At 40.6% G+C, this 12,108-nt stretch overlaps 2 protein-coding genes across 3 annotated transcripts; both read right to left on the bottom strand.

The window, feature by feature from the left end:
- Positions 1 to 894: 894 nt before the first annotated feature.
- Positions 895 to 5,437, bottom strand: LOC115674573 (uncharacterized protein YMR315W). The gene is made up of 12 exons (XM_030596991.2): positions 5,111 to 5,437; positions 4,609 to 4,749; positions 3,716 to 3,764; positions 3,382 to 3,399; positions 2,840 to 2,955; positions 2,662 to 2,775; positions 2,267 to 2,317; positions 2,071 to 2,156; positions 1,921 to 1,981; positions 1,763 to 1,840; positions 1,482 to 1,592; positions 895 to 1,239 (listed from the first exon to the last, which is right to left on the bottom strand). The coding sequence occupies exons 1-12, from the start codon at positions 5,231 to 5,233 to the stop codon at positions 1,111 to 1,113; spliced, it is 1,077 nt and encodes a 358-aa protein (XP_030452851.1). The 5' UTR covers positions 5,234 to 5,437; the 3' UTR covers positions 895 to 1,110.
- Positions 5,438 to 7,276: 1,839 nt separating this feature from the next.
- On the bottom strand, positions 7,277 to 12,108 carry LOC115677994 (lysine-specific demethylase JMJ30). Of its 2 annotated transcripts, XM_030601257.2 has the most exons (6): positions 11,533 to 12,105; positions 10,406 to 10,615; positions 9,934 to 10,068; positions 9,657 to 9,800; positions 8,959 to 9,051; positions 7,277 to 7,727 (listed from the first exon to the last, which is right to left on the bottom strand). In XM_030601257.2, exons 1-6 carry the CDS (start codon positions 12,022 to 12,024, stop codon positions 7,536 to 7,538), a joined length of 1,266 nt encoding a protein of 421 aa, XP_030457117.2. In that variant the 5' UTR covers positions 12,025 to 12,105; the 3' UTR covers positions 7,277 to 7,535. The 2 variants fall into 2 exon arrangements, with proteins under 2 accessions (XP_030457117.2, XP_056169000.1); XM_056313025.1 differs by lacking the exon at positions 8,959 to 9,051 and having other exon boundaries at positions 11,533 to 12,108.

Here is a 12,108-nt window from a genome sequence, read left to right as displayed (position 1 = left end):
ACGGCAGGCCGATCAGATTTCCGTCGCTGTCTCAAAGTTCAGATGAAGCTCTGTTCAGTGAATGTAGGGTTAATATTAGTTTGAGACCCGTCAAGTTGATGCTGTATTATATCTCAATTTGGTTAGCCAACTCAACTGCTCATCATGAGGCTGATGCTCCTGATAAGGGAATATTCATATTTCAATGATAAATATTAGAAAATTGTCAACTATTTCAAGTAAAGCTTTGCTTGCATCTCTTCTTAAATCCGAGAAAAAAAGGTCATTGATAAACCTTTGCACTTAAGCTGCTAATACTTTATCACCTTTCTGTATGTTCTTTGGCCTGGTTTCAACCTCGATTCGAATCAGTTGAAGGTGCATGACACTACGTGCTGCTGACAGAAGTTTTGTGGTGGCATGATCACTGGAGTAATATCAGAGTGAAAAATAACTGCAGCCATTTTCTTTAAGAGATCAAGGAATCATGTCTACAAGACAACTATCTTCCTTGCCTGAAACACCAGGAGAAGCTCGTGATATGAGGAAAACATATTACAGAGGATCGTTGCGTGAGAGCGAAACCCATGCTAAGACAACGTTTTCACGGTTATTCATCTATCCCACACTAAGCATATGAATGAGAGGACGAAGATGCCACTAGTTTCACCTGAACATAAATGCATGTTCTACGATTTTGTCCTGGTGCTTAATGTTTCAAATGCTCTACTTCAGCAATCAAATCATTTCAGGGCATTGTCAACTACAGTAGCTCAACCATCACTCTAGTCTTAGTCTGCTTGGCTTAGGCGGTGCCTGATATGGCTATTATTAATTTTGGATGCAATCACCTAAAGCAGCATCTAGCAAATCGTATTACTGCTACAAAATGAAGTATATATTTAGCAACAAAGATTTCGGCTCAAGCATTAACTCTTCAACTACTTCAAAATGCTACTTTTCTACCTCCAGCAAATCTGCTCACAAATAGATTGTCTTCAATAACAGTTGATTTGAAGGTATCTTGCCTTTAATCATCCATCACTCTAATTCATCACATTTCAACGGGGCAAGTGACAATCAATAAGCTGTTTACAATCTCGTCAATAAATGCAATGTTCTAGTTTCACACTAAAATTTCCTCACTGACACTAATTCTCCACATTTATATCCAGACTCAAGCATTGCCTCGAGAACAGCGACGTCCCTGGCTCCTTCAAGAAAAGAGCACCGTGGCTCAGCTTCATATCCACTCTCCTTCTGAAACAGATCAACAAAGCAAAAGGTTAATATTTTGGGTCCCTGCAACAATCTGTAATCACTGGCTGCTTATTGAATTTGCTGTCCTCTTGCTCACTTCATAAAGCAATTCTTAGCAAAGTAATACGGGGACAGTGCATGGTGTCAGGATGCTCTCACTTAATGAGGACAGTGAACTTCTCAGGATAGAAATTTTTTAGGGTATATAACCCGACGCAAAGAAGGTTATCATCTTATAGTACCTTAAGTGTCATATTTGATACGTCATTTATAAAAGCTTTTAATTCCTCGGTCACTCCACTGAAAGAGTAGAAGGTGCTTTTACTTCGACCATCGGCATCATACAAGGTAGCCTGAAATAACAGGATCACTCGTTAGATTATGATAAATGCATAAGTTCGACTTGAATAAGATTTTGCAAGCAACAAGCAATCTATCAGGGTAAAAGGTGTTAGAAGCTTTTAGATCCATCAGAATTAGCATCACTTGAATACAACACGGATCATAGGTGAGTTAAGAATACCAGATAACCATGTCGACCGTCCTGGTTTCCACGTTCAATCTGCAGCGTCCCCTTCAAGCCAACAACTCGCCACAATATCTGGAGTCGCTGAAACATATCAGCGAGGACTAATCATAGTATATGCTAAAATTAGAACGGATTATCAACTTGTGACATGCCTTGGGTGATTTTGAAGACACGATCATCACAAAAACTCCAGAACAGCCATTCTCCAATTGACTGCAGAGAAATTTTTCATTGTATCAGCCGTCAAGAACCCACATATGTTTTCACTCAATAAAAAATTACTAGGTACACAAGACACTTACAAGGAAGATGATAAAATATCTGGGGGAGGCAAAGTCAAATCCACATGAGTAGTTGTAGCAGAAACTGAGGTTATCTCACCAACAAGCTGCAAGACAGTTAACCATTGATGGAATCCCAACCACAGACTGGGGTGAAAAGGAGGCAAAAAACCCATTGTAGTTTCAGCAAATAACTTCAAGTGAAGTGGTATATTACCATTCTTAAACCTGCAATGAAATGTACTCCCATATCGAGTATAAAGCCACCCTGCATTAAGGGAGCATATCGATCAAAGTAGGATTTGACCTCCGATTGAAGAGACGAGAATATGGATTCAGAAAAGTATTCCACGATAAACAAGCAAAGGAACCTTTGGAATCCAGATTGCTCGTGTTTTATGTGTTGTGATCCTTAAATCATAGTGGATGCAAAAGTAGTAGCTTTGGCATTAGCTCCTAAACTATATAAACTGATTGGGACATGATCCAAACTTACATTACATGTCTAATCCAATGTAAATCACGATTGCCACTTCAGATGTTGTAAGCATGATATCATTTTGAAATGGTTCTATTAGAAGTACCAACTAGAAATAAGAGAAAGTCACATACCGCAAAATTGCGCCTCCAAGAACTTGAAAAGTAGGGATTAGAACTGTTCATCGATCCTTCAACTATGACTTGGACATTCATCATATCGCCAATATCAGCCAATAGTTTTTTACACTGTTGATGAAATCATAAGGATCTTGCAAGAGCTGTGGCAAATCAACAAAAGTACAACAAGTACCTCAACGAAAGCAGGTTCAAATCTGTAGTTCTCCGCTACTGCCCAAATAGGCTTGCTGGGTGAACTGGCACAAAGAGCTCTGTAGCTTGAAAGTGCCATTTCTAACTCAGTTGTCGCTTCACAGATGAACCAACGGTTTAGAGGTAATTGATGCATGACTTTGCAAAATACAACTTTACTTGCAATTAATTGGAGACACTAATAATTCTATCTATAACCGGGAAATTGCATTAGAAACTTTTAGGTATTGAGTAAGATGCAGAAATGAAAGTTTCTACTCCCAATGCCATACACAACAAATGACACATCAAGAGAAAATTGTCACAAGTTAAATGAACGCCTTGATGTAAACTCAATTCCAAGAAACCAAAATGGGTACGAGATGCATTTATTCCCTAAGGCTAGCGCATATAAAAAAGGTCATTCATCTTATTTAAGATGGATATAGATTTGAAACTTAGTGACTAAAAGAATTGAAGAATAAAGAGACGCCATGACTACTTTAATAAACAATAAATAGATCCAGTTTAGCATTGACTTACAAGCAGCCGCAGGTTTTTCTTCAGTTCCAATGAGTATGCCAAGAAGAGATTCAGCGCATCAAAACAATGAAAAAAAGGACTTTTTTAGTATACACAATGGACGTATACTATGCAGATTATACTGCCTGACGCAAGCGCACGCACAAACAGACAATATATAAATAATTGTATTTGAACTTCAACCAATATTGTCAGCTATAAATTTACATGTTGCAAAAACTTCATGAGTTTCAGTCTATGCTTGTTCACCTAACTTACTGAAAGATTTCTTTTTTTTCCAAAAGAGAAAGCCATTGGCATCAAATTTAGTCGTGGCATCTAAAACATAATTCACCTTGCAATACATGCTTTCCCGCCTTCAGCAGCCTGAGTGCCATGTCAACCTGCACAAACTACCTAAGTGACATAACGAAAATGTAATATGTTGAAGCAAGTCATTGAAGAAAAATATGTTGCATGAAGAGGGGTTACAAGACACATGCTCATGTCAAGAACCAACTATATGCACCTCTTACATTTCAAAGGAGAGTTCAAATTGAGCCCTTTACTTCTCCGGAAATACCAGACACGTAATTTCCATCCAAATAACTGATTATTAGCGCATATGACTCCATGGGCAAAGATTGGTTAATCTGTACTATATAGTTAAAGGATCTAGAAATTGCATAGCAGAAAAAGGGGAACGTTGTAGAGTCAATGACCATCCAAAGTAACATTAAACCTCTGTGCATTCTCATCTTCGTTTTTTGGCCTGACTCTGTATAATCTCATTAGACATGGCATAGAACCATCAATATGATACGGAATGTGTATTCCTTGTCTACCATAGGATCATTCCCACAAGTATGTTACCACAATTTTGGGAAGTTACTGTTGTGAGATACTTACAGAAGCACTTGGCAAGGATCAGATGGCAATGAATAGAAAGCAAGAATTTGTGGCTTTGTTTCCCTGCCTTTTGGCTCGCTCAGAAGGCAATGAAACGTGATCAATCATGAATTAGCCGTAGATCACCAAATTAAAATCAATACTAAGCAGGAAAGACTAGTGCCATTCTCTTAACTCACTCCTAGTCCCACCATCTTTCTAAAATTCGTAGTGCACACCTATAACTATGCAAGTAACTGCCCGCTACAGATTGAAGAGATATTTACTACTCTGGGTAGCGACACTCTGGTTTACCAAATCATTGATTATGGTGGGAAAGAAGAACAGCCAAAAGAGAACCTGAGCTTGTCCAGCCAAAACAACAGCAACAGCCGGTATCGAATCATCTCGGATGATCTCATCAAGACCCTCATCACCCCATTTACACTCCACTTCGGGAAAGTGCTTACGTGCTATCTCGACCGCACCCGTCGCCGATTCCTGCAACAACAACAGATCAAGAACCGAAGAAGACAAAAGGGTCTGCCCATAAACTCATATGCAGGGGCCAACTTCTCTGCTCATTGGCAACGAAGCCAAACCGACACAACAGGTGCAGTGATCACTGCGCAGGAATTTTCCACATCCGATACAGATTGAAGAAAAACAGAGCTTTTACCCAACTTGGTTCTAGCGTCTGATCGAGCTAAACCCAGCATTCACAATTCAATGTTTCCGTTTCACCGGAAGCCAAGACACCCACCAACGACTTCACTAGTCCTGTCTCCTCTACTTCTGGCAAACGAAACGCAGCACAAACACAAAATGGCGAAGCTTAGGAGGAAGAAGGAGAAGAAGGCACCTGGGTTCGGCTCCATATGGACTTGACAACAACGAGCTGAGAGATCTCGGCGAGCCTGGGAATGTACTGGGTCCTCACGAAGATGCCAGCTCCAAGAACGGCGATCTGGGTTCGCTCCTCCATTCGCAGCTCTTTTGCATACAAATTTGGATCTGGGTCGTGCGCTTTTTAGAGGGAAACGTGGATCGATTCGCAAGAATTCTCCCAAATTGCTCGGGTTATTCCATCAAACGAAAGTTCATTAGCCGTTCATTGCATCGAAGTGGATCATGGATGAAGAACGAGAACGCTGGAAGAGCCAGCGCACGGTCGTTTAATATTTTTATTTCCTTTAGAAAATAAAAGGCAAATAAAAAGAGTATTTTTTTTATTATTTTTTCATTTTTCATTCAGCTGAAAACACATTTGATATGTGTGAAATCGTTTATGCTACAATGTAATGCCCCACTTTGATATAAACATATCAGATGCGTTAAGGGGAAAAGTGTCAAAAAAGTCCTAAACCTTTTGCATTGGTGCCAATTTAGTCCTAAACCTTTTTTTGGTGTCAATTTAGTCCTAAACCTTTTACATTTGTGCCAATTGAGTCCTAAACCTTTTTTTGGTGCTAATTTAGTCCTAAACCTTTTGCATTGGTGCCAATTCAGTCCTAAATTTTTGCATTGGTGCCAATTCAATCCTAAATATTTTTTAGCTAAATTAATCGGAAGGACTGAATTAGCACAAATACAAAAGGTTTATAACTAATTGGCACAAATGCAAAAGGTTTAGGACTCAATAGGCACCAATGCAAAAGGTTTAGGACTGAATTGGCACCAATACAAAAGGTTTAGGACTGAATTGGTATCAAAAAAAGGTTTAGGACTCAATTGACACAAATGCAAAAGGTTTAGGACTAAATTGGCACCAAAAAAAGGTTTAGGACTAAATTGGCACCAATACAAAAGGTTGAGGACTTTTTTGACACTTCTCCCGATGCATTAAGCATCGTCAAATCGATTCATTATTTAATTATAAGATATCGTAATATTTTCATCGTAATTAAAACAGAGCATCGCAAAACAAATATTATATTACACGACATCGTATTAAGGAAAAATCTTTTATGGTCGCTTTGTACTCTCTTAATATTTTCTTACAAATCTTTTATTTTACAATTACTCGATTTAAGTTCAATGTTTTAGTTGAAATCGAATTTTAAAAACTGGATACATGCTGTAAATACATGCTGTAAGTTAGTTGAAAGCATGTATGACATCCTATCCCGTTCCTAAATTTTTGGAAATACCTACTGTCTGCTGATGTTATTTTCCCGGATCAAGTGAGGCACAAGCTGAAACCTGAACCGAAACCTGAGCCGAAACACGCTATTTGTTCACACTCGGAGACATGAGGAATCCGATTGGTGATATACGGCCACATATGTAAGTTCCTCAACCATGAAGCCATCACCATTTTACCAGTGTCGTCGAGCAAATTGAAAGCAAAATGGCAAGTGATTATGGACACCCAAGTAATTTCTGAGAAGATTCGTCGATGTGCTGTTATATTATGAGCGGGAAAGAGATGCTCTCATTTTATTGTTTTGTTTTCATTTGCAGAAACACGGAGAGATGTGACCGACACTAAAAACCGTTACTGGATATTAGCATGAGAATCTTACACCCAATACGAAATGTTTGGTTCGAGCCATAATTACTTCACATCACCCGCGACCCAAATGTCCGAGATTGGAGAGCTCCCCCTTACCACAAACTTACCAAAATGCCAGTGGCCAGAAAACCTCTCCACACGATGATGATTACGCAACGGAGCACGGGTCATTCAAAGCTTCATTCACGATATAGATAGAACTCATAACTCAACAAAAGACAGGCAAGCCCTTTACTACTAGGTCATACCCCTTCCGGGTTCCTTGATCGAACCGATGAATGAGCATGAGTACGCCAGCTTCATTTCCATGACGAATGGCAGCTCGAGTTCGATAAGCAAAAATGGAATTTTACATCACAACTAAAACGAATTTGCGCTACGCACGCATGTTTGGCAACTCTCACAAAATCAACACCATCTCCCAACGCTTCTACCACATAAATTTATTTCTGGGTGCAGGAGAGACCGAGACCCCAAAAGTAAAATGTAATAAAATCAGATAAGACCACACCATTAACGTACCCCACGGGGGGACCAATCAAGAGACAAAATGTCCTTCCTGTAAAATTACTATTTTTGGTGTCTACACTCAGTTTTTACCGAGTCCGAGAACAATGGCTTATACATTAACATGTCCTTCATGTACTGATATGCTGTGGAGGCGTGGGGGCACTACACACCCAACCATCCATGTTGTAAGGGGCATATCATGTTATGCGTTTCGCGGGTCTCTATATCAAAAGAATGGTATTGGATGAAAAGGAGTACCATGTCACGAATCGGCGGGGCTCCCATCGGGTTTGCTCCACCAAAAGCTAACGGACAAGCTTGTCGTTAGAGATCGTACATAGTGCCACCATTTGGGTGGTATATACAGCATCTCCCCTTCCTCTAAAATACAATCCACAAACTCTACGTCCATAATCTTGGGGTACTCCTTCTCGTCTATGTCATCTAGATCAACCTTCAAACAAGAACATCATGGATATATAAGAACACTTTGGCACGAAAGAGAAGGACAAAGGACTGAGCAAAGCTAAACTATTGAACTTTTCACTTGATGGATTCCATATCCAGCTTAAGAACGCTTTCACGAAATTAAATGGCTCAAAAACAGATAGTTACTTTACTCGTTGTGCCCACCAATATCACTTTTAAGATAGCATGCTTACATAAAAAGGCAAATATTCAAGAGAAGTCCAAAAGTTGCAGTACAGATGTGGATGTCCCAGTTGTTTCTTGGTCACCTTGATCACATTCCCAACCTTTCAATCCTCTCACTAGAAAGGCCAGGAGCTTATTACTTTGGTGACATCTCCCTTATTTGGACATAAAGGGCAAAAAAACCCTCATGCAAGGAAAGAAATGCAATATAGATAGCTCATGCAAGTGGTGATACTCTGATGGTGATTCATCTAGCGATTCAAGACAAGCATGCCATATCAAGACCATTCTAAATCAGCAGAATACTTTTTCACTATATCAAGACATTCTGTTAGATACCATTAGGTATCTGATATGATTGACATACTTTCAAGGTCAAAAAAATCAAGTACAGCCAGATTCTAACTGGCTTTTGATTTCAAAAATAAAGACATGGTTTCAGTTGGGCAACCCGTAGTCTAAGCACCACGTGTGACTAAAAGATAAGGCACTCTAGACTGGTCGTACCATATCATCAACAACCCACCAAACCAGAGAGTCTGCATATGCATGTGCTCATGACTTTGCATATTCAGGAAAGGGCTACAAGTTCAATAGTTACATTACTTTCGTATGTGCAGTGCTCTATCCTTTCTTACCAACTGAAAGGCAAAGTTTACCTCAATCATTTCCAAACCACTTGAATTGTAGATTAATCAATTTTCATGTTTTCTTGTTGTTTTTTTTTCCTTTTCTCTGTCAATCTCATTTGCTTCTTTAAATAAGCTATCTGACTTAGTTTACAGTGTGAATTTTGATAAGTGAAGAAACAATAATATATCTAATGAACGAAGTATCCTTTTGATAATTTTTTTCCACAGATAAGGAGGAGAAAAAACGGAACATAAATTGAATGTTGGGGGGATGTGATGATCTGAAAGGTTGGTTGTATATTTGCAAGGATAAATATGAGGAAATATTTACAACATATCATGTAAGTTGGAGATATTTGCAACTAACCCATTCTATTTAGAGATGGAAGAAAAAGGTACCTTACTAGAATTGCAAAGCATGGTTTCACTATGTGGATAGAGTTCCTCCGAGAATGAAGAAGAGTAAAGCCTTACATATTTTGCACCAACAACCTAAAGAAAAAGATCATCATTCATTCAAACAGCAATGAAGACAAAAAGGCAAGACAACTCTGACAAAGCACCACTTTGCAGATTATTTTGCAATAATAGCAAAATGAGGGCACACATACTTATAGACACTTTGACAGTTAAGCTGATTATGGCATCGCAGGCAGAAGTGCTGAACCACGTCACTTATTTTTCTTATTACGTATTTGATCCTATGGAGCGTTTGCACTATGCGATTAATTAACCACTTCCCTTCGTCTAAAGAGTCATGTTACTAAATCGCATGATTTGCTATTCGATTTCAATTATCATTCAGAAAAAGAGACTTTGATATCAGGATTTGCACCATGATAGATAACTTTGATTATATGTCTCATAAGTCTTAACCCATATCACGGCCCTATATCTAATGGAAAGCAAATAACCTGATGATAATGAATAGAAACTCAGAGATAGATGTTCAATTAGCTTTAAAATTAATTTCATCTTCACTTCCTATAAAATTTACTCAAACGCGATAAAAGGCAGAAAGAAAATTGAACATATTATCATATACAGTCTGTAAAACAAATGCAGCTTTGCTATTGACTTTACGATAGAGAAAGCACCTGAGCAAATATGTTATGGTGTGGATCATGGTGCAATGGGGTCACTGTGCCTGCTGGTCCAAACCAAGCATTAAGAGACTTTAGCTCTCCACCCCCGGCGAAACAATAGTCAGGGATGAGAATATCCTTTCTCAGCTCATTTATCTACAACAGCAGACAAATGAAAATCAACATAAATCTGCCAATATTTAAAACTAGTCTTTGAAGAAAAGCATCCAAATGCCACGACATAGAAATTGAAGAAACACCTGCAATTATAATGAAGGAGCATGAGTACCTGATCAAACAGTGGGTGCTGCGCAAGATATGTAGGGACAGCTGCAGAAGGATCGTTAGACTGTAGGCGCTCAAGAAACTGGGAAAACGTGATGAGCTCCTGCTTCCACTCAGAGCATAGATAGTTCTTTCCAACCTGCAGAGTGTTAAAGCTTTACCAGATTTCAGTGCACAGGAATAAATCAGGTTAGCATATACTTGACATTGCATAAAAGGATCCCAACCACATTGCACCGAGTGCAGAATCACACCAAGAGGTATTTCCCAGGTAGGGGAACTTTGAGATGAATGTGCCCAATATATTAGCATGAGCAATTGTTGAGTTGATTAATGTTAAAACATAGTAAGTATTGTAGCGAATGAAAGATTCTTAATGCCATTAACACCACTTCCTGATATGAACACTGTGCCATTCGAAAGCAATTGACAAATATCAGAGAGAGGGGGGCGTCAGGGACTACAAGGTTAATCACCTCAACTGGAACTGTGCGGTCGCCAGCAACGGTTTTGAGATAATCCATGTCATTCCACTTTGTTCTGGCAGGCCATTGAGACATGCAATCCGTAATTACAACTGGACAACCTGATAGGAAAAATTCACGTAGGAATCCCTCCAAGGACAGAGCAGACCTCTTAGCCACAGTTTTTAGGGACAGAGATTTTAGAGGTAATATCCGGAGCACCTACAAGTTCAAAGGGAGAAGATAACAGTCAGAAAAGCTTCAGATTCTGGTCAATTAGTGCTGCCACAAAGATTGCCAACTTCGTTATATGTGCCATGATAACAAAAACTACACAGGACAAAATCCTTTAGGAAAAAGAGATGAGAAGTGAGCAGGCATTATGTCGTCTTACATTACATCTAGTGAACACATGCACAAAAGATAGATGTCGAGAGGAAAGGCGACATTTCATCGACTTAACAAATTCACCTTTGACCAAACGAAAGGAACCAGCCACAACTTTAGAGCATTCTTTCCAAATACTTTCCTGTTCCATCAAAACCTATACAACTCACAATAACGATAACCAGAATATAATTAAAGATGGGTGTATAACTGAATCTATCCACACGTCAACTATCTAACCGGGGATGTGAACATTGTTTTTACACTGACCATGGACCTAATAAAAATCCATATAAGAATGATGCTTTTATTTAAGAAGGACAGTAAGTAAGAGCTTATACTGATGATCAAATCGAGTCACATAGGTGACAAAGGCAAAACATATGAGGGAACGACCATTACAAGAACCAACTAGACCGGGAACACAACCAACAGAATCGACGCAAGATCACGTCTAATCTAAACAAGGTGAGTGTAAATGGGCAAAACACAAATGATAGGAGCAACTTCAGATGCAAAATTGGCATTGCACGTTCAAGAAGCCATTTTCAAACAAAAAGAAACGTAAGTGCATATAACAAGAGAATTAGCATTACCCAATGAATGCAATCAAAATTAATATCAGAAACTACAAAAGATTAGACATTACATGATTACGAAAAGGATTAGATATTACCCATCCCCGCATTCCACCATTTTTCGATCAGATGAAAGCAGGAACAAGAGTGAAGAAAATCCCAGACGAACCTCACCTTATCCCGGTCGATTCCGTCGCGAACCAGCCTCTGATCCAATCCCCCATCCTCACCCTCCTCTCCTCCCAAAACCCTAGCGTCCCTCGCCTCCGCGGTCAACCTCTGGACGGCGGCCTCCAGGTCCTCCCTCAGCAGCGTCCCTCCCATGATGAGCCCCAGATCCAGGACCCTGAGCGCCTCCTTCAGCTCCCCGCCCCGGTGGTGCAGCCTGGCCACGTGGAGGCACGCCATGGAGTAGGCGTCGCGCCACACGGGGAGCACCGAGTGCCAGGGCCCGGAGTGGAGCTGCTCCCACGCCATCTCCCGCGCCGCCTCCGCCGCCCGCGCGTCGCCGGCGGCGGCGAGGCCCGACATGGCGGCGTAGGCGTAGCCCCCGTGCCCGGCGATGTCGCGGAGGAGCCCGGCGGCCTCCCGGTCCAGGGCCGGGGTCTCCAGGCGGCCCCCTCCCCCGGCCCCCCCGCCGCCGCCGCCGCCGCCGCCGCCGGACATCCGGTCCGATGGTGGTCCGGTCACAGAGAGAGGGAGAGGTAGAGATAGAGAGAGAAAGAGAGAGGGGGAAAAGCGCGGCGCCGT

Source organism: Syzygium oleosum, unplaced genomic scaffold (assembly GCF_021117445.2).
Source record: "Syzygium oleosum isolate NSW1041296 unplaced genomic scaffold, Sole_v2.1 Sole_v2.07, whole genome shotgun sequence".
NCBI lineage: Eukaryota > Viridiplantae > Streptophyta > Magnoliopsida > Myrtales > Myrtaceae > Syzygium > Syzygium oleosum.
Note: the sequence above shows the minus strand (reverse complement) of the source record. Positions and strands in the feature narration are given on the sequence as shown.

Bases quoted from the DNA above. Each gene is read 5' to 3' on its own strand.
- LOC115674573 (XM_030596991.2), bottom strand. From the start codon at position 5,233: ATGGAGGAGCGAACCCAGATCGCCGTTCTTGGAGCTGGCATCTTCGTG. The intron at 2,157-2,266 runs GTAATATACCAC...ACTGTCTTGCAG, and splicing joins TCATTGCAGGTTTAAGAATG to CTTGTTGGTGAGATAACCTC. The intron at 1,841-1,920 runs GCATGTCACAAG...CAGCGACTCCAG, and splicing joins TGTCTTCAAAATCACCCAAG to ATATTGTGGCGAGTTGTTGG.
- LOC115677994 (XM_030601257.2), bottom strand. From the start codon at position 12,024: ATGTCCGGCGGCGGCGGCGGCGGCGGCGGCGGGGGGGCCGGGGGAGGG. The intron at 9,801-9,933 runs GTACTCATGCTC...CTGCTGTTGTAG, and splicing joins AGCACCCACTGTTTGATCAG to ATAAATGAGCTGAGAAAGGA. The intron at 7,728-8,958 runs GTACCTTTTTCT...TCTTGTTTGAAG, and splicing joins TGCTTTGCAATTCTAGTAAG to GTTGATCTAGATGACATAGA.